Source organism: Hakea prostrata, chromosome 10 (assembly GCF_041222555.1).
Source record: "Hakea prostrata isolate BN-2017 chromosome 10, UWA_Hpros_2, whole genome shotgun sequence".
NCBI lineage: Eukaryota > Viridiplantae > Streptophyta > Magnoliopsida > Proteales > Proteaceae > Hakea > Hakea prostrata.
Window position 1 is genome coordinate 21,280,841 of NC_142609.1, and position 21,273 is coordinate 21,302,113.

General features: G+C 37.5%; 1 protein-coding gene across 6 annotated transcripts in view; it reads left to right on the forward strand.

The window, feature by feature from the left end:
- The first annotated feature begins 1,503 nt into the window (after window positions 1-1,503).
- Window positions 1,504-21,273, forward strand: part of LOC149002281 (folylpolyglutamate synthase-like) — a 108,312-nt gene continuing 88,542 nt past the window's right edge. The window contains exons 1-4 of one of the 6 annotated variants that reach the window (XM_089136161.1): window positions 1,504-1,845; window positions 2,627-2,726; window positions 6,162-6,397; window positions 10,775-10,998. In XM_089136161.1, the coding sequence (XP_088992287.1) occupies window positions 6,187-6,397; window positions 10,775-10,998 (435 nt within the window). In that variant the 5' untranslated portion in view covers window positions 1,504-1,845; window positions 2,627-2,726; window positions 6,162-6,186. Of the gene's footprint in view, window positions 1,846-2,626; window positions 2,727-6,161; window positions 6,409-9,770; window positions 9,796-10,759; window positions 10,999-21,273 lie in introns of those variants that run through there. The other 5 variants (XM_089136163.1, XM_089136160.1, XM_089136162.1 and 2 more) reach the window with 5 other exon arrangements.

The following is a 21,273-nucleotide window of genomic DNA, read 5'->3' on the forward strand; positions in this document are numbered from 1 at the left end:
ACAGACGGCGCCAAATGATGCGTCCAAAATCTGCTCAGTCAGTTGATGAACTTAATCACAAACGGCTCTGCTAGAAGCACAGAGCTAAGGATGAAGAACTGGGAAAGGTGATCTAGATCGTAAGCCACTGATAGTTTAAGTCTATCAATATGTATATGAACCTGAGTCTCAGATTGTGTGTTTTCGATCCCCTCACCTCGTATGGTAGTGAGGTTTATATAGAGTGTACCTTCGAATCTCCTTCGTTGGATGCACTTAAGCCTTCTTCGGGTAGTCGTTGGATCTTAACAGTTAGATCCGTTGAGCAATAGACTTCTACTAGTTTGGACTAGTAGAGGACTCCTAAGATAACTCTTTAGGTTATGCGATGATTATCCCTTCGATAATGATTAGCCACAGCCGTCAATTCGAGTCTGCCATCATTAGGGTAATTACCCTAATCCATAAGTAGGACTAGGGCGTGCTTGTAGCTGAATCAAGTTTTCTTCTTAACAAGCCATCTTCTGGATCCGGTTCGCTCGGGAGCGAGTTGGTTCCCTCTGCCTCGACCGGGGTCGAGGGTCGAACCAGGTATGAACCCGGTTTGATCATAATTTCTCCGTATCAACTAGATACCAAGGATGTCAGTTATTTTGAATGGCAAAAAAATCCGCTTCAACCCAATCCTATGCTAGTCCTAGACAACTAGACTATGTTAATCAGTGGATGCATTATTTACATCTTCATCCTCCCAAAACCATTGAAATCCCAAGGCTTGACTTTAGACAATATACTAATATGGATTGTATTTGCAAAATATAAAAGAACTTAAGAATCATCAATGATACAATTTTTATGTGTGCAAGAATCTTTTTCCTACAACAAACCAAACCAGGTTTGGCTGGGTCTAATCAAGACAAGTATGTAGTGGGAAGAGACAGTTGCAATATTCAACAATGAGAGGATGCAAAAAGAGGAATCATTACTGGTTTGCTGGAGGAATGCGAGTAACACAAGCCAAAAGAGTACGAGTTACAACAATTGTCAACAATTAGAGAACTGGATCCAATGGCAAAGACGAGATGACCTATAATAGCGGAACTGAATTGCTACAATTAGGGGTCATCTTAAGAAATATCAATATAAAAATCTTTTGACTGTACCACACACTATTATGACTTATCAATTTGTGTCAAAATACATTCATTACTACACACACCATAGATTGGATGTATCTCACCTATTTGGACATCTGTACTTTTTAGCAAGGTTTAAAGTATCGGCATCGAATATCGTATCGGTCAGGTGATTTTAAGCGACGTATCATCCTATATCGAGTATTGTATTCCTCTGGCTAATATATTTTAGTGTAACTCAAGGGAGAGACATATCAAGATGTATCGCATTGGTTGGGTCAAATATGGATTGACTAGCTTCGTATGATATGGTGGGATACTTTAAAACCTTGCTTGTAAGGTTGTTGTGTTTGCAATCAATAATAAAAAAGAAAATAGTCCGCTTCAACTTTACAGAGCTCGATTTTTATAGATATAGACGTCAGCACCGTGGAGACCTCCGGAGAAAGGGAAACCAGTACCGGTGGTCCGTTACCTAAGGTCCTAGCCTCCCTTTATTAGCGGGACCTCTTATACCATCTCTATAATTCTACTACGCACTACGGTAGGCCGAAAGAGGGGCCCACCGTAGAGGCAAGGGCTCCTCTCAAAAGACTGCGAAACATTACCAGAAGTATTTACAGATTCAAACTCCATGTACCGGGTGATACGGAGAAGAAGGTAACGACAAGGTTTTGTGAGAGCAAGCGTGTGAGGGAATTAAAGGATAGATACTGTCATACTACTCCAGGTATGTTAACTAACCTAACTTACTCAAACTGTATTCCGTCCTTCGGTTTTCTCCTTCTCATTCTCCTTCTCTATTGGTTTTGTTGGCCCTGTTTGTTTAAAGTTGAAGGGTTGAACCCATGTAAGAAATCAAAATATATATTTCTTTATCTGTTCTGCAATGGGTTCATCAATATCAGTCCTTCTGACTGCTGTGTTTCGATTCTTCTTTTACTGCCCTATGTGACTAATGTATATCTTTTTTGGTTTATATTGTTCTGTTTTCATATTTTTGATAGTGTGGAAGTAAACTATACTACAGCTCTGTTTTTATGTGGATGTATCAATATCACCTTTTCTCATTTCCTTTTCTTATGAATTTTGTTTTAAAAAAAATTCTGGGTATGTCAGGTTAATAGGATTGTCAATAGAACATTGTGTTTCTGATGATGTTAATTGGTTGCAAATGCAAATGGAATGCAGTGTTCCATATATTTCTATTGAGATACATTCTCTTTCTTTCTCATTTTACCTAAGGATAGATTGTCACGGATATGAAAGGTTGTCAGTTAGTGGAATATGTCTCTGCTGATATATTTTAATGTGGGGATATGAGATTTAATCAGTGTGCTTGTGCTTAATATTTGTTTTAAATCATTAATGAATTGTTTTGTACGTTGAAACATGTTCTCAAGCTATCTCTATCTGTCACGTGTCACACTGTCAGTTGGTGTATTGGCTGTTGGATGTTTTTGATGTTTGTTGTTCTGATGCTCGTAAAATATGTTATCGAGGTACTGAAGCACTTTACAGTGGAATGGTGGATTGCCTAGTCAAACCTCCAAGTTACTTGATTGTCTTCTTTTCCTCCTTACAAGCTGGGAAAGCTGGCTAACACCATGGGTATCATCAACCCCCCCAAACCAAATATATATATATATATATATTTTTTTTTTTTGTATTTTTTAGGGATAATAACTGATGCCCCCTATACTATAGCTTAATTACTACCTTATCCCTGTACTTTTTGAAAATACTAATCCAACCTTAGACTTTGCTTGAAATTATTGATTCCCCCTACTGTTAAGCTCCATTGGTTAACTGACGATGTGGTATCCTTGTACTTTTCAGAAACCCCAAAACCACTGTGAGGTTTGTTATAATTTATTCATCTCATCAAGATTCGTCTGTTAGAAATTCAAAATGATAAGAATATAAGGGCAAAAAATTGGTACTTTTTGTAAGTCATAAGTTGAGTTTAGTTAGGAGTTTGAGTCCAGTTGGGTGTTTGGTCTATTAAAGAGTTTTTATTGTTTATGTTTTTAGTCTCACATCAATGAACATTGTACTTGCTCATTCATAACTATTATTATAAATAAAGCCCTGCTATGTCACATGGGACATAAGTCAGGATTCTCTCAAGATTTCAACATGTTATTAGAGCCATGCCAAATGCCAAATGTAGGGCAGCAACACTCCATCGTTGATTCCAGGTAAGTCAGAAAAATTCAGAAAAAGCTTCTGCCTCTGAATCTCCACACCCACCATCATCGACACCTCCGATGGTTCTTCACCACCCATAATAGCCATCGCCTAATCCTGAAGCAACCATTTCTCATGGTGAGTCTATCTTTAATCTTGATTTGCCCATTGTATTAAGAAAGTAACAACGTACTTGCATCAAACATCCTATTTCTAACCATGTATTATATCATTCCCTATCTCTAGAATTTCAAAGCTTTATTTCCTCTTTATCTTCCACCTATCCCTAATTCATGGCAGGACGCAGTATCTTACTCAGACTGGAGGAAAGCTATGGATGAGGAAATGTAAGCCCTGGGAAAAACTAAGACATGAGATCTGGTATCCTTGCCTGCAGGGAAGAAGACTGTTGGATGCAAATGGGTGTTTGTAATAGAACACAAAGCAGATGGGACCATTGAGAGATATAAAACAAGACTGGTAGTTAGGGGCTTTACTCAAACCTATGGCATTGACTACAAAGAGACATTTGCTCTTGTTGCTAAAATGAATATTGTTCGGGCTGTTCTCTCATGTGCTGTAAACCAAAGGTGGAGTCTTCAACAATTATATGTGAAGAATGCTTTCCTACATGGAGAGCTGAAGGAAGAAGTATATATGGATGCCCCCTGGTTATTCTAGTTCAGAGACCCATGGGAAGGTATGCAGGTTAAAGAGAGCTCTATATGGTTTAAAGAAGTCTCCTAGGGCATGGTTTAGAAGATTTCACAAGGCAATGTAATGCAGACCATCCCTGTTTGTCAAGCTGGATAAATCTCGTACTACAATACTTCTTGTATATGTGGACGATATTGTCATCACAGGAGATAGTGAAGAGGAAGTTACTGCCTTGAAGACATTCTTGGGGACAAAGTTTGAGATAAAAGATATGGGCAGACTCATGTACTTTCTTGGGTTAGAGTTGGCCTATTTTGCTAAAGGTGTCTCACTCTCTCAGAAAAAGTACACCTTGGACCTATTAGAAGAAACTGGAATGCTAGGGTGTGGACCTGCAGAGACCCCAATGGAGCCTAATCAACACTTGAAAGTTAAAGAAGGAGAATCACTTGACAAAACCAGCTACCAAAAATTAGTTGGGAAGTTGATTTATTTGTAACATACTAGGCCAGATATCACATTTGCAGTCAACCTTGTAAGTCAGTACATGCATGATCTATATTCTTCACATCTTAATGCAGTATATCGCATCTTGAGCTATTTGAAGGCATCTCCAGGGAAATGTATTTTAATCTCTTCTCAATGAAATCTTAGAGTTGAAGCATACATTGATTCAGATTGGGCTAGATGTCCAGATGACAGGAGGTCTACCTCTGGCTATTGTACTTATGTGGGAGGTAACTTGGTGTCTTTGAGGACCAAAAAAAGGCTGTAATGGCTCAATCAAGTGCTGAAGCAGAGTTTAGAGCCTTAACTCAAGGTTTTTAAGAAGTATTATGGTTGAAGGGTCTTCTTCAAGAACTTGGAACAGATCTAGAAGGACCTATAAGGCTGTATTCTGACAGCAAATCAGCCATCGGCATTGCCCATAATCCAGTTCAGCATGATAGGACCAAACATGTGGAAATTGATAGACATTTTATTAAAGAAAAGGTTAAGTTTGGTTTGGTTCAAATTTCTTTTGTTACCTTTGACAACCAGCGTGCTGATATATTTACAAAAAGTTTTGAGTGTCAAGTTATTTAGTAGTATTGTTAGCAAGTTGGGTATGATAGATATCTATGCACCAACTTGAGGGGGAGGTGTTGTAAGTCACAAGTTGAGTTCAATTAAGAGTTTGAGTCCAGTTGGGAGTTTGGTCTATTAGAGAGTCTTTATTGTTTATGTTTTTAGTTCCACATCAGAGAACATTGTACTTGCTCATTCATAATTGTTATTATAAATAAAGCCTTGCTATGTCACACAGGACATAAGTTAGGATTTTCTCAAGATTTCAATTGTACCACTTATGGTTTTCTAAATGAGGGTAATGCTTCTAAAGGTTCATTGAAGATTTATTTAAACATTTTGTTTCCTGATATCATCCTAATATTACTTGAAGACCTGATAGATTTTCACTTTTCTTTGATGCAGAGCTATGCTTTTAGCTATTACAATTTTCAATGGATAAATAAAAAACTTTAGTATCTTGAGTATTACTTAAAAGTTTCATCAAAGCAACTAGCCATTCTGGGTTTAAACCTGAGCATCCAAAAAGCTACTTTCCGCTTCCAAAACAGGACATGATGAGGTCATGACGGGAAAAACAGTCCTTTTGAAATTCTGATGTTTAAACACTAGATATTGTTGTGAAATTGGGACATGATGAGGCTTATCACCCTAGCTGGAAGCTTTTGTAGAGTTATTATGTAAATAATATTGTGAAAGATTTTGTTCTAATTCTCTCTCTGAATTTGTGAAATCTTATGTGTTTGGAAGAAACTGACTGCAGATTATTGAGTTCTTTTATTATGAATACGGCATTGTTGGTTCCACGGATTTATGGGTTCCTAGTAGGAAACATTGAGATGCTACTTGCAGATAAATTCTATTATTTAATGCTTCCAAATCCCTATGGTGTTTGCCTTTCTCAAACAACCTCAAAATTGTCTGCTGAATGCCAACCAAATCTACCTACTGACATGGTTGTTAGTATATTTTTATGTCGGTTGAGAATTCTCTTAAGGTCTTTCTTCTTCATCTATGTTCTCTTTTTTTTGGCTTGTCTGTGTAATGTGTGGGAATCTTGGGCTAACTGTCTTCAATTTAACTTTGCATATATACTTAACTGAATTGAAAAATGAGTACATGTTCCTTCAGTTCTCTGTAGGCTTGATGTATCCTGATGCATTTCCAAATAAATACTTGCTTGAGGCATGAGAGTTCTGTGATTCCATTCATTTGTAGAGAACCATGGCAGTTCCTCAGCAGAACAGCTTGGAGCACTGTGTGTCTGCCAGCTCACCTTGATTTGCATGATCATACTGCACAAGCGTCAAGCCCAGGTTCCTGTTATATTACAGTTATCTGTTGTTTCCCTCTACACATGCCTAATGGTGCAATTCAAGTATCCTTTCAGATTTTATGAATTTTGGCTTGACATAATTCACTTGAAATTATATTACCATAATGTTACTATGTACCCATCCTTTATTGCTGGAGTCCATACAAAATGATGGGAGTCCACTGGTTAATATGCTTCGTACAAACCATATAATTGTTGATATCTGCTGGGTGATGTCAATGTACTGTATCTAACAAGCGACTTTTTTATAAATGTATGGATATGCATTTTTCACTTTGGTACAAGTTGATGCTATTTCACTGTAAGGTGATCACTTGAAAAGTGTGGAAGACAATAAAGTAAGAGAGTAGGAAATATGGTTGAAAAATGTGAACCAAAACAATGTCACTGATTTAGAATTTCACCATTTTAAGAAGTGAACTCTTTGCCTGGTGATTATGCTCACTGACCATTAAGCTATACTAACTAAAATGCTATTTAGTATTATTGATTGGAAAATTTTCAGCACCGCCCTTGAGTTAACTCCTAATACTAATGCCACCCTATAGTTTATCCAAAAGTCTAATCCCATCTCCTATTGAGTCAAATTGTATCACTCAGACCCCGTGCTGTTAGTAGATTTCTGTTATAAGTGATGATGTACGAGTTCACATTTTTCAGAAGACCAGAGTGCCCCTCTGACTCCAGACCCCACCTATGATTCGCATTTTCTTCTTCAGTCTCCTTAGTCCTCCATCTTTTTCCATTTCCTTTCCCACATACGAGGGCAAGGTACCTTCTTCCATCGTCTTCTTGCATCCCTTCCCCTTTCATCATCTCCTTCCAACTGGTTAGGAAAGACACTAAGGGTGCATTTGCTAACGGGCCAAGGAACTGTTTTTGGCATTCTACACAGAAAAACGACAATTTTTTTTTGGTAAGATGAGTCTTTCTATCGTTTTTAGGAAACGAACCAGTCCATTTTTCATGTTTGAGAAGGCTTTTTGCAAAACAATGTTAACTTGTTTCATTGTTCTCAAAAATAAGAAACACGTTCCAAAATTAGATACAAAGAGGGATACTTGACCCAAAGTTCATTCACACACAACTTCTAACTCCTTTCTGCCTTCATACAAAATAAGAATAAAAATAAAAATATTAATAAAAAAAGAACGTCTTCCCATCTCTATTGTCTCCCACCTTGCCCTTTGACCTCTATACTTTCTCTTTGTCTTTGTTATCGTTTTCTCACGACCCACACAACTCAAGTTTTCCTCCTAGGTAGCCCTATTGAGGTAAAATTCTCTATCGTCTGTGTAGTCTCCTCTCTTCATGCTCTCTGCTCTCTTTTATCTCTTAATGTTTATGTATTATTAGATACTATATAGGTTAAAATGAATCGAACCAAAACTTAGATCCCCCTCTTGATTGGGGGTGGGGGAGCAACTTCAGCAGTGCCGGTGCCTGTGGCAGGGACTCCTGAGCCGCCCTTGGGGAAGTGCCTGGATTAACCGAATGTGCAAGACTTGCTTCAAAAGGGAAACAGGTTTTGCCTTTTGACCTTGGTAAGAGGTTCAGTAATGGAGTGGGTACCTGCTGTAGCCTTCTATGGGGCTTCTTTCTTGTTTGTGCGTTTATGTGTTTTACTTAAGGGTTGGTTGTACCTGAAACTAACTAAAATTGGATTACTGTGGAATACTCCATTATGATTCATAAGGGATTAGTTTGATCAGCAAAAAGATGGGAGCCATCTAATTATGCTAAATCTGCATCCACCACTTAAACTGTCTTTGTATGAATCTTCCAAGCTGATGCTAGCTATCCAACCAAGAATTTGTTGAGTTCTACAAACTCGAATTTGAAAGCTTAAGCAAATCTCTATTAGTGAATAACCATATCTAGTGAACTGTAGATGGTCTTGGGTTATTGATTGCAGCAAGAACAAATATATGTTGTAAAACACTTCCTGTGGAAAGAAATTGATCAGTGGGTAGTTCATTATGTGCTTCAAGCCACAAAGATTTAGATATTAGAGCATACCCGCTTCCCAGTGTCACTATGAAGTGGTAGTATTATCTATCAATTGGTCAGCATATAAGCTTATTCGCAGGATACTATTTTTGGGATAGCAGCCCAAATTATTTGTTATTCCTTGGAAGCATTACATGGATTATTGCTCAATTTGTTGTTCTTTTGGAAGCACTGCATTGGCTAATTGCTTAGGTGCTGTGACAAATGATATAGTATTTACATCATGCAGTCATTGGGTGTCCCTTGTAAGGAAGTAACTGCATATGCCTGTATTTTGTAGACCCTAATTAGGAGACAGTGGATGCTTGTATTTTATGACAGATGTTGAATTCTATGGAGAAACATATTGTAGACCTTGTTACCCACATTGATACTGTTAAGGAACTCTAGGAATATCTAAATGTCCTATACTCTGGTTAAAAGAGCCTTTCTTGCACATATGAGTTATCTTGGGAATTCTACCGAGTTGATAGAAAGGGTTGACCTTTGACCAATATTTTGTAGATTTTAGAAGGATGTATGAAGAGTTGAACTACATACTTCCCATCACTTCTAATGTTACTGAGATGCAGAATCAGTTGGAGCAACTTGCTATGATGAGTTTCCTAGGGGGACTTAGGAAGGAGTTTGATTAAGTAAGATCTCAAGTTCTAGGTGGTGACAAGGGGTCCACCTTATCTGACACCTTCTCTAGGGTTCTCTGAGTTTTTAAAGAAAACCCCCTTGATACTACATTTAGTGGCACATATTCACTTCCCACATTCACTAATAATCGTGGATCCAGTTTTGGAAATACTTTCGGTCATAGGGGTATTACTAGAAAAAATCCCCGATTACCTCTTAGGAGTCTACAGATACACCAGTTAGGACCTGTCACCATTGTGGTTGGCCAGGTCACGTTCAGAGATCTTGTTGGAAATTGCATGACAAACCCCCTCAAGTTGCCAACACTGCTATTACTACAGAGACACATGTACACCTCCACAATCTGAAGATAAGGCCATGGAGATGTTTACTGAAGATTTTATTCACTTTATACAGTTTTAGGCACCCTAATCCTAATTATCTGCAGCTACATTTGTACAGATAGGTAATGCAACAACCTACCTCTCATCGCTTCTAGGCCCTAAGTCATTGAATCTAGTGGCACTGATCACATGACTGACACCCCAAGTATCTTTTCTTCTTTTTGTTCATCCACTTCTATAGTCACCCTTGTGAATGGTTCCTACATCATAGTTAAGGGCATTGGAACTATTCCTCTAACCCCATCCCTAACCTTATCCTTAGTTCTTTACCTACTAGAATTTCGATTTTAATTTATTATCTATTCATAACTTACCACTGAGTATAATTGTTCTATCACATTTTCTCCTGGCTTTTGTCTCTTTCAGGGTCTTACAACGAAGAAGACGATTGGTAAGGGTCGTGAGTCTGGGGGCTGCATCTGTTTGACACTCTTGTTGCCTGTTCGAGCATCTCTTTACTGCATCAAATTTATTTTTGCATGGGTCGTCCTTCTTTGCAATGTTTGAAATTGTTAGATAGTCGTTTTCAGCATATCTCTGAATTGCAGACTTGCAGTGTGAGTTGTGTCAGTTTGGGAAGCTTCATCATGTGAGCTATCCAAGCCATATTGTCAACCTGTCTTCCCATCCTTTTTCATTGGTTCATTTTGATGTTTGAGATCTGTGTCCTATCATTTCTACTTTAGGTTCTAGATATTTTGTTACTTTAGTGGATGATTTTTCAAGAGTTACCTAAATTTATTGAAAAGTTTGGCATTATGGTTAAGATTTTTCATAGTGATAACGTGAAGGAGTACTTTTCGAACCCTTTCACCTCTTTTGTGAATTGTAATGACGTTCTTCATCAATCCTTTGTTGCCTACACCCCACAATAAAATAGTGTTGCAGAGAGGGAAGAACCGTCACCTAATAGACGTAGCACATTCTTTGTTGTTTGAGATGAAGGTGCCTAAACCTTTTTGGGTTGGTGCAGTCTTGACTCCCTGTTTTCTCATAATTGCATGCCATCTTCTGTTTTGAAAGGGGGAATTGGGTGTTCTACTTTGTTTCCATCTGTTCCCTTATTTGTCCTACCGCCATAGGTCCCATGTAGGCTGGGAAAGCCTGGAACCATATCCGGTGCCTCTTTGTCGAAGTTATTTGTCAACTAAATGATTGACAAGCTAAAACTTTTCCCTCATTTCTTTTGAATCCTGCCTTTGCATCCTGTACTTCATGTAATTGTTGACCTGAAGTTAACAGATATCTTGGTATTTGTTGCCTTCCTGGTTTTCTTCTATTCTAGATCTTGTAATGTATTTGCAAAATTCATTTTCCAATTCCTGATGGATGTATTGTGTCCCTTAACTTATGAGTTTCTGAACTTGCAGGTTTGAGACATAAAAGGTGGTCTTTTCAAGTCATTGAGAAAATGAGAAAGGATGAAGTCACAGAAAGAAGCTTTCAAGACTTCCCTCTGTCTTCTTCTTATGAAACTGCTATGGAAGCACTGTCTTCTCTCATTTATTGCCAGAAACGTGGAGATAGATCAAGTATAAATGGGATAACTTCTGGTAGATACGAGAAACTGGAGAAGATGCATATTTATCTTAAGGTAAATGCAACTACCAGTTATCTCTCTATTGCAAATGCTTCCGGGAAGTGCAGATACCAAGTTGATCAAGTTATTTATTTATGCTTCATGATTTCTATCTGATTGGTTGGTAATTTGGCTTGCATGAATTTTTGATTTGCCATAACTCTGGGTGTTGTTAGGAACCCAATCAAGCCCCTTGCAAATGCCAAAACCACTGGATTACCAGCTCTGGCAGCACCCTGTAGTTCCTTGTGTACACCACAGTACATCCTCACTTTCACTTCAATCCACTCAGTCTCTCACACACACAGAGCAATTGGAAAGTAAAAGCAGGAAACCGAATCAGAAGTTCTCTGATTAATTCAACATTAAAATTGGCACAAGCACTGTGATACAAGAACCACCAACACACCCCTGAATACCTCTCCAGACTGCCCCTAACTGAGGATCTTCCCCTCATCAACAAGCTATGCTCACCCACTCCTTATTCAAATCCTGCTTCCCTGTTTTCTCCTACTTTCCCTTAATATACCCAAAACAAGTCCTAACTACCTTTTTCCCTGCCAAAAATCCCAAAATGAATGTGCCCCCCCCCCCAAAAAAAAAAAAAAAAAAAAAAAAAAAAAAAAAAAAAAAAGAAAAAGAAAGAAACCTCACCATCTGTCCCTGTGTTCTTTGGCTCACTTGTCACTCACGCGTTGAGCTGTATTTGATCGCCTGTGTCTCTCCTATATGCTGATGTGTACACCTCCTTGGGTATCAGGGTCTTACCTTCCTAACACTGATTTAAAGTATAAGTAGGAGTAGGAGGCATCATATCTTAAGGGTGATTTTTAATGCACTGTATTGTATTGGAGGGAAGCTAGACATACATAAAAATGTTCAAAAACTCATCGATGTGCTCAGGATACATGTAAAATATGATTTTGAAGCATAAACACTTATATATCTGATTGATGCAAGAATAGTTGTTTTTCCAAACCTAGTGATGCCTTTAAAAAAGAAGCAAGGAAATAGAGTTCTGTGCCCCACTCAGAAAAGGAAAAAAGATATACAACATTACCTTTTCCCTTTTTTTAAGGCAGAACCTTTTTATATGTGATTTGTCTGCTATAAATTCCCAAACTTATTGAATGGTGAAGATCAGAGTCATTTTATGCTAGATCATTTTACCAGACCCATTGGAGAGAAAAACAAGTTTCCAATGCCTTTTGGTTGCTCTTTAGTTTTGAATTTCACTCGTGGGTTCTGTTTTGTAGGTTTAAAGGACCTGTGTCAAGGTATTTTAGTGTATTGATCTATATAGGTCCCATATTGGATTTTACTAGACACTATCGGTCTGTTGTCTCTACTAGTCAATACAGAGAAAATAGACAAATTGTTCTTTTAAAGTAGTGGACAGCTGTTATATATGATACATGCCAATACTTAAAACCTTATGTCTGCAGCTCTTAAGATGTTTCTTGATTCATTTTACTCAACACCCCCTGACCGAAACCTGAAAGTGGGCCCCAAGGCCACTCCAAGGTGGCGCACCTAGGCTGGCCAAACTCCTAGAAGGGGTGGCCAATTTTTAGCCCTAATTAGTTGTTGAAATTTAATTTCAGAATTTTAGATTTGTTGGAATTTCAGCACCTATAATCAACCTTGGGACTGAAAGAAAATTTAGAAAGAAGAAGAATAGAAGCTGATTGAAGAAGAAGAAAATAAGAGGGGAGAGAACTTGCATGTATATTTTGGCTCTCCTTTGGTACTTTATTTATAATGTGAAATAAAGTCTTAGTTTAGGAAAGTTTTTTAAACTGAGTTACAATGAAAAGGAAATTATGTATTGTGTAGATTCTCCCAAATTTACTAATCAATCAAACTAGAAACCTAAGCTAAAATAGGAAGTATGAAAAAAGGAAACTCTAGATTGCAACGATTCAACCTAGTCTGCAGCTGTATCCAAACTTGTGCAAATCGTAATATTCCCCCTCAAGATGAAGCATACACAAAGAAAGCTCTAGCTTGGACAGATACAAATAAAATTGAAAGGTCTCAGTAGCACTAGTCTTGAACTGTGTATCAATAGCAGATGTCGATAAACACTGAGAGTACTTCACCTAGGAGGTAATCATCAACTTATAAAATACTTTAATTCTTCATGTCGAACGAACCATCGAATAATGAAAACAATTGACAAAATCCATTAGTATAGTAGAATCAAAGGTACTATCCAAATAATGCCAGTAGTAAGGAGGAATCTCCAAACTAATAGTAACATATAAAAGTTTTATCTTCAATGTCCACACATGACCTTTTGCTAGAAGGCAAAGTAGTAGGTAAAGTTTTGGGTAAAAGGCAATATTGGTTACTGTGGATCAAGTAGGGTAGGTAAAAGGCGGTATAGGTTATTGTGGACAAAGTAGGTAAGATAATATGGGTTGATGTAGACCAAATAGGTAGGTAAAAGATAATATAGGTTCTTGTGGACCAAGTAGGTAGACAAAAGACAGTATGGGTTACTGAACTAAGTAAGGTAGTAAAAAGGTAGTATGGGTTACTACGGGCCATGAAGGTAGACAAAAGGTAGTTTGGGTTATTGCAGACTAAGTAGGTAGGACAAAGAGCAACATGGTTGCGACGGACTAAGTAGGTAGACAAAGGGCAACCAAGTAGTTAGGTGTTGCTGTAGAATACCATCTTATGAGGATAAAGATCTTCACCAATAATATTTTTCAACAAATCTTGAGTAGACATAGAAAGAGTCTTCAATCTCCCCCTCATGTGTAACATTACATATGATAGATAATAATGACTAGTTACAAGCATCTTAATGTAAACTCAAGAAAGAAAAGTAGCAGCCACAGAGCATTGTATTATTCACTAATAAAGCTGATAAAGCAACAGTAAATCGTCTCACAGGACAAAGTCTTGTTCACTAGGGAAAAAAAATTCTGGACCACCACTAACCCTTAAATAGGACAGTAACAAATTTAAATCAGGAAAAAAATTATTGAACCAGCTTGGAATCTCAGAATTGCAGTAGTCGCTGCAGCAATCCACTATAATATTTGGCAGTGGAACCTACAATAGTACTTAGAAACCGTAGTAGAATCAGACCAACAGGGCAGAGAATACCTCAGAAGAAGTGCAATAATAGTTGTTGAAGTAGCAAATAATATCAGATATATTTACCAGAAGAAAAACAACAGCCAGTGTAAGTGAAAATTGGATTAAATTCGTATATAATAAAAAAACATCCCAGAGGTCCTCGCCGGTGCAGTCTGATCTTCAGAAGAAAATAAACATCTTGTGCTGTACCTCGGACCATAGAAGCAAACATCCGCTACATTTGAAACTCTAACAGATCTCGATATGAAGGAAAAGTAGTCCTCTAAGTCTTTGTAGAAGTATTAGATAAAGAGAAGGCTGGGCTTCATTCTGAAATAAACAACGAAAGTAATAGTAAAGCAAGACGGTACCAGCAGAATTTTTCGGAACAAAAAAATTCAATGAAACAGGGGTACTAGTATACGACTTTCAGTAGAACTTATAGCACAAAAAATGGAAGACAATACTTAGGTCTTGCAATCCGAATTATGGGTATCTTTGCAAGAATCAAGAGGAATCCTAGAACATCAGTGTAGTGCAGATCGAACTTCAGATTTGCACAAAAAGCAGGGTAGTAGCAGCCTCAGTTGAATCAAATAGGTAGACGTATCTCCATAAGTCCTGTAGTATTAATACATAGATACTTGGTGCTTCAAGAGTCAAAGAAGAAGGATCACAATTCATATAATTACTGCAGTGAAGGTTGGGGCTGCCCCAGGCCCCCAAATAAGAAAAAGGAAAAAATAAGAAAAACTGGGCAGCCAATAGAGAGAAACAGACCCTAGGCTGATTAAATTTTCTCTGATACCATGTTAGAATTTTAGTACCTATAATCAACCTAGAGACTGAAAGGAAATTTAGAAAGAAGAAGAATAGAAGAATATTGAAGAAGGGAGAGAGCTTGGATGTATATTTTGGCTCTCCCCTAGTACTTTATTTATAATGTAAAATCTAGCCTTAGTTTAGGAAAGTTTGCTAAACTAAGTTACAACAAAAAGAAAATTATATATTGCATAGAATTTCTCAAATCTACCAAAAAGGAAACTATCCTAGGGAGATCACTTGTCAACCAAGTAACAAGAGAATTAAACAGTAACCAAAATAGAAAGCAACTAAAATAGAAGGTAAGTAAAATAGAAACCTAAGCTAAAATAGGGAGTATGAAAAAAGGAAACTCTAGTCTCCAGATTGCAATGATCCAATCTCTGCAACTATATCCAAACTTGTGCAAATCTTAAGAAGATTGAAATTTTCAAAGTCTAGTTTTGTTTAAAAGTCTTAGTTTGAACTAGTGGTTCAGTTCTTAAGTCCTAAGGAGTCTTCTTTAAAATAGGACTCTTATAGGTAATTAGGTCTTTTATTTCAAGAAGAGTCCTTTTAGTTTATGTGGTTGTTATTAATTGTTGAAGGTGTCCTAATTTGTAAAGGAAACTCTAGTTAAGTTGGTTTTTAAGCCTTAGTTGAGTCCAAATAGAGTTCTCAATTAGAGTTAGATTATTTCCTTTTTGATGTAATGCTATAAATAAGCCAACCTATCATTGTAAACATCAGTTTGTATTGAGTAAAGATTGAAGATTACTTGAGCAAAACAGGTTAGAGGGCCACGACAGATTTTCAGGACTTCCAATTCAATTGCAGTATTCCATCTTCAAGTTCCAGCGTCCATTCAACCTCAACAGCAGCAAACCAGTAAGTACCAAGCACCCCAGTCTCTTCCCCTACGTCCAGCCCCCATAACAGCCCCTCACTCTATTTTGCGCACTTAGGAAACCCCATGCCCCTGTATCACAGCCCCTAATCCCCTCTCCACCCCCTGCCAGCACCCGCGATCCCCTCCCTACCACTTGTGACGCACCCCAGCCCCTCCCCCACCCCTCCCTACCCCGCGGCTCCCCCATTCCCTCTCTTTTTTCTCTGGGCACCGTCTCTCTCTCTCTCTCTCCCTCTCTCTCTCTTTTCTGACTTGTGGCCGATCAGAAAAACATGAAAGAAAAAATAAAAGAAAGAAAAGAAAGAAAGAAAGAAAGAAAGAGAAGAAATAATTGAAAGATTTGCTCAAGATCCATCTAAGAAATACGAAACCTCCAACTTTGATCCAACCCTTTCCATCATCCCTAATCCCTCCCATACCCAACCGCAGGCTTCTTAGGAATCCTTAACACACCCTATCTCTCTTTGTTACATCACACACTAATTTTAGCTATCCTATTACCTAGTAAACCATCCCACCTTTGGGTTTTGATAAAACCCTAACTTTTCCCTTTTACCAGAAATCTCCCATAAATTTCCTAGAGATCCACAAACAGCCCAAACCTTTCCTTTGTCATCTAGAACCCAATTCCAGCTTCCCATTAATTTTTAGGTATCTCAAGTTACACCCATTGGAGCCTTAGATTAAAATTATCGTAAATCATTCTCAAATTCCTCCCGAAATCCCATTTCTTTCCCATTGATTGTATTATTTGCTGGTTCAAAAGAAGGTTATCTTGGGGTAACCCTTAACTTTAGGGAATCCATCCAAGAAAACCTAACCCTAAAATTTGGTTCACATCGCCTAACCTTCACCCTTGAAGCTTGCAAGAACAAGAAGTTCATTTGGAGCATAGTTTAAGTTTCATTTCACCGAACTCGGCTTTTTAAAGATGACAAGACAAAACATGTGGGTCAAAGAAAATACCTGGTTTTGACTTGTTTTGATTGAAATTTTGACCAAAACAAGTTGGTTTCAATGGTTTCAACCATTTCGGTTAAACCAGTACTTAAAATATCAAGTTTCAACTAATATCTATAGAATTCGCAAATCTCAGTTTTTGTCGCCTTTGTAGTTTCGAGGGTTTCAACCTACTAAACCTCATTTTAACTCTAAACTTATATTTTTCAATCAAATCCCTCCACTTCTTTGTAATAATTAAATATCATTTGAAGTTAGGTATGTGTGTTCTTCCCTAAATTTAAATTTTTTGATAGTTGACCCATCAATACATGTTTGTTCTTGTTCAAATCAATATATTTTAGTAACATGATATATGAATTCATGTTAAGTTTTTTTATTTTTATTTTTGGTGGTGGGAGTCTTCTTAGTAATTTAAAAAAAATTAATTCCATATAATGTATTTTGAAAAAAGAAAGTATTTATATAGGACAGATGACATTGAATCTATTATGTGTGAGACACCATCACTCTATCTATGTGGTGATTGTGTCGAGCTTATTTTTCTGTTGTTAATTAGTTATTTTTATTATTTGAAAATTATTGAATAATTTTTGTAATCATTCAAAAATTGAAAAATACCAATTATCTACTGTTTTATACTTAAAAAAATGGAATATTAGTATAAGCATATATGCAATTATCAGTGTGGCTTATGATGAATGTTGATTGTATGTAACATTTGAAGTCCATTAATAACAATTTTCAACTCTTTGTATTTGTCACAATGGATTTTATGTCTCTCTATTAGTTTGATATGAATGGGTACTTCTCGTTGATTTTTATGCAGAATACCTCATCCTTGCATTTATTAGGCTTTAAATAGGGTGTACGCAAAAAATCAGGTAAAAGAACAGCCAACATAGGGCCGAGATCATGGATCAAAATTTCTAGGGAAATGTACCTGGTTTCTGCCCATCTCGCCAAATATCTCGGTTTCGAGGCTGGTAAAATCAAGATTTTGAACCTTCATCCGGAGTCATTGTGAACGAGTTTCTTAACTTTAAATTATTGAGTGTTACTTAAAACTTCCAATTGCTAGGTCCGGACTCCAGTTCTTTGTCATTGTAAGATTTTTAAGCATAGTTGTGAAGGCGTTCATCGAAGCACCTTGGTCTCGTAGCCACCTTGTATCCATGGTAGAAGAGCAAGATCTCGCCACTTTGAAAAACCGAGATCTCGGTCGAGATATGCGATTTTTTGGCATAAACTCGGTGGCCCATCTCGGTGGGTTTTAGGTTCCCAATTTGGCTGAAACTTGGTATTTAGCCTATTTAAGGCCTTTTGAACACATTGGTGGCATTGGATTTGTCAGAAAACAACACAAAGTATGATTTATAAGTCTAACCATAGTGTGAAACCGAAATGTTGTAGGATTGAGGAATGCAAGGTTATACAATATTTAATATATAACCTTTAAAGGATATAAATGAAAAGCAAGTGTATCAAATGCATCAAATAACCTAAATGTCATCAAAATTCCATCCATATGAGTATCAGAATCTCAATTTTCAAGAATAGAATGATAAAATTTAGGGTAATTTTCATCTGGACCCCCTGAAGTTTGGTCTATCATTTTTAGTCCAAAAAACTGAGACTTTGCAGCTGCCTCCCCTCTACTACAGAAAAAGTCAATTTCAGGACAAATTATCACTTCTATGACGAATTTGCCCTAATTCTTTTTTTTTTTCTTTAATTTAATTTTTTTATTCTTACATTTTAAGGGATTAAAGTTTATTAATTTCCAAAATCAGACCCTCCTTCATTACCTAATTCCCAAATCCTTGGTTTTACCAATTCTAAATCTTTATTTTCCAAATCCTAGTTGAAGATTAAGAAATAAAAATTAATGGTTGGAACGTAATCTCCAACTCGTTAAGAAGAGGTGTTTGCATTTTGGGCTCAGAGAGAGAAGAGAGCTCAAAAGATGGAATTAAGGTACTTACGAGAAGCTCAGGTCTCAAACGCTGAAACCAAATCGACTAGAAATCAAATGAAGTAAATTGAAACAAGAAGTATTAAGCCACACCGAGCCAGCCTCGCTTGCATTTTCTACATGTTTCGATAGGTTCTTCGACCAGATTGGTCTTGGATCACAGGCTAAGTAGATATTTTTCAGCAGAATGGCTTTGGAGCCTTGAGAAACCTTTAGATCGATGGTGCCTCTGCTGAAAATCGTGTCTATCTCTTTAAGAAGACCATAGACATGGTCTCTCAATATTACCTGCTTCGTATTACCCTGATTCGTTTTACTTGCTGTGGTTCAAAGAACTGGCTCTTCTTGAACCTTTTCTTGATTTGTGAAATTCGTTCCTCAGATCTGTGTTCCTCTTCTTCTAAGAACCTCTTCAGCTTTTCCAATGAGATTTACGGATAACTTTCCTGCCTTTGCATTGCTCTGTTTTCAGATGCAAATCAGCGTTTCAGTTGAAGATCAGCGTTTGAGCTGATAGTTTCTTCTAGTTCTTCTTCTCAGATCGGCGTTTCTGGTTCTGTGGTTTTGGTTCTGCATTTCTCGTTTTCTCAGTTCAAGATTTGTTTCTACATGTTTCTGGTTTCTGCATTTTAGCATGTTTGAGCTGGTTTCTGGTTTTTGATTTCAACGTGTTAGAGCTGGTTTCTGGTTTTCAAGATCTGGTTTCAAGCTTTGCGTTTCAAGATCTTGTTTCAGCGTGCGAGATCTGAGCTTCTCGTAAGTGTCTTAATTCCATCCATCTTTTGGGCTCCCTTCTCTCTCTGAGCCCAAAACGCAAACACCTCTTTGCTCATGAGTTGGAGATTACGTTCACCCATTAATTTTTATTTCCAAATCTTCAACTAGGATTTGGAAAATAAGGATTTAAAATTGATAGAACTAGGGATTTGGGAATCGGGTAATGAAGGGTCTGATTTTGGAAATTAATAAACTTTAACCCCTTAAAATGTAAAAATAAAAAAAATTAAATTAAAAAAAAGAATAAGGGCAAATTTGTCATAGAAGTGATAATTTGTCCTTAAATTGACTTTTTCTATAATACAGGGGAGGCAGATGCAAAGTCTCAGTTATTTTGGACTAAAAATGACATAGACCAAACCTCAGGGGGTCCAGATGAAAATTACCCTAAAATTTATAACCATTAGGAGTTCTATATAAGTCATTAAATCATAAGTTCATGAGACTAGTAGAGAATGATGATCTTCCTTCGATATTGTAGATGTGGTAAGAGTAGTTGCAAGTGAAAATCTAGCCGAAATCCGCAAAAAAATGTGCGAAAATTGAGAGTTCCAACGAGATATAGCGAGATATGACGAGATATGGCGAGATCTCGAGCGAGATATCCCAACTCTCTGCTGTTGATCTTCATCTTGTCTCGTTTCTTTGAAAAAGCGAGATATCTCCTGAGATCTCGCCAAGATCTCGCAAGATCTCCCACCGTGCTTGTCTCCAGGTCCTCTGCAGCTCCTCAGGTCATATGGATGTTGTAAAAACCATGGTTCGAGCTCAGTCATCCAAAAAGCCAATTTGGACAGAGATCTGATTGGATTTGTTAGGTTCATTATCTAGTCTGGCCCTAAAACTTGGTGTACTACATGTCTTGGGCTTAAGCACAATGGCATGCATCAAAGTTTAAATAGAACTTTGACTTTGGAAACTAGGTTAGTAGCTATGATGTACTAAAATACCAACCCTACCCGACACAAATTCAGTAACAGAAAGCAATCAAAGCATGCAATTAATGTTAAGAAACTTAAGCAAACATTAAGAATGTCAAAATGTAAGATATATCAATCATAACACAAACCTGATCAACTGCTCTTATGTTATCACTTGAGTTACTTCTCACTTATGCATCACATACAAATTCATCATTCCAATACTAGACACTAATGCTTAGTTCCAAATCTTCAATTCAGTCAAGCACATTTGTGTCATGCTGGATCGAGACCTCAAATATTCTGTTGAGCAAGTTAACAGCTAACTATGAAACATGGGCTTCCCATGTCATAGTGCTGCTGAAGAATTGCACGTACTTTACACAATATATAAAAGTGGAATGATTAACTAGATAATGGTACCCTTGATGTAGCCTCAATTGAATGAGGGTCAGTTCTTCCAAGATCTTTAAGGGAATCAATTCATATTGGATGAATGAGTTTGGTTTTAGCAAAAAAATGTTAAGCTTCGTTAAAAGTCGTATGCTCTTATATTTTAGGGCTAGAGGGGTTGTAGGGGTGGGGGAGGGGGCTGGGACTGTCGTGGGAGCCTGGGATGATTGCTGCCAAGCTGCGGCAGCAGGGGGAGGGGGTGGAAGCTTGTGCAGAATGGGGGATAGGAGGGAGAGGGCTTGCGGGGGAGATGGGTTAGGGAGGGCTATCATTGAAGGGGAAGGGGTGGGGGTCTTTGTGGTGGGAGAGGAGAAGGGGGAAGGGGCTGGGATTGCTGAAACTTACTTAAAAACCCTTGAACACCTCTTGGAATTGATGAAGAAGAGTGCTAGACAGAGTTA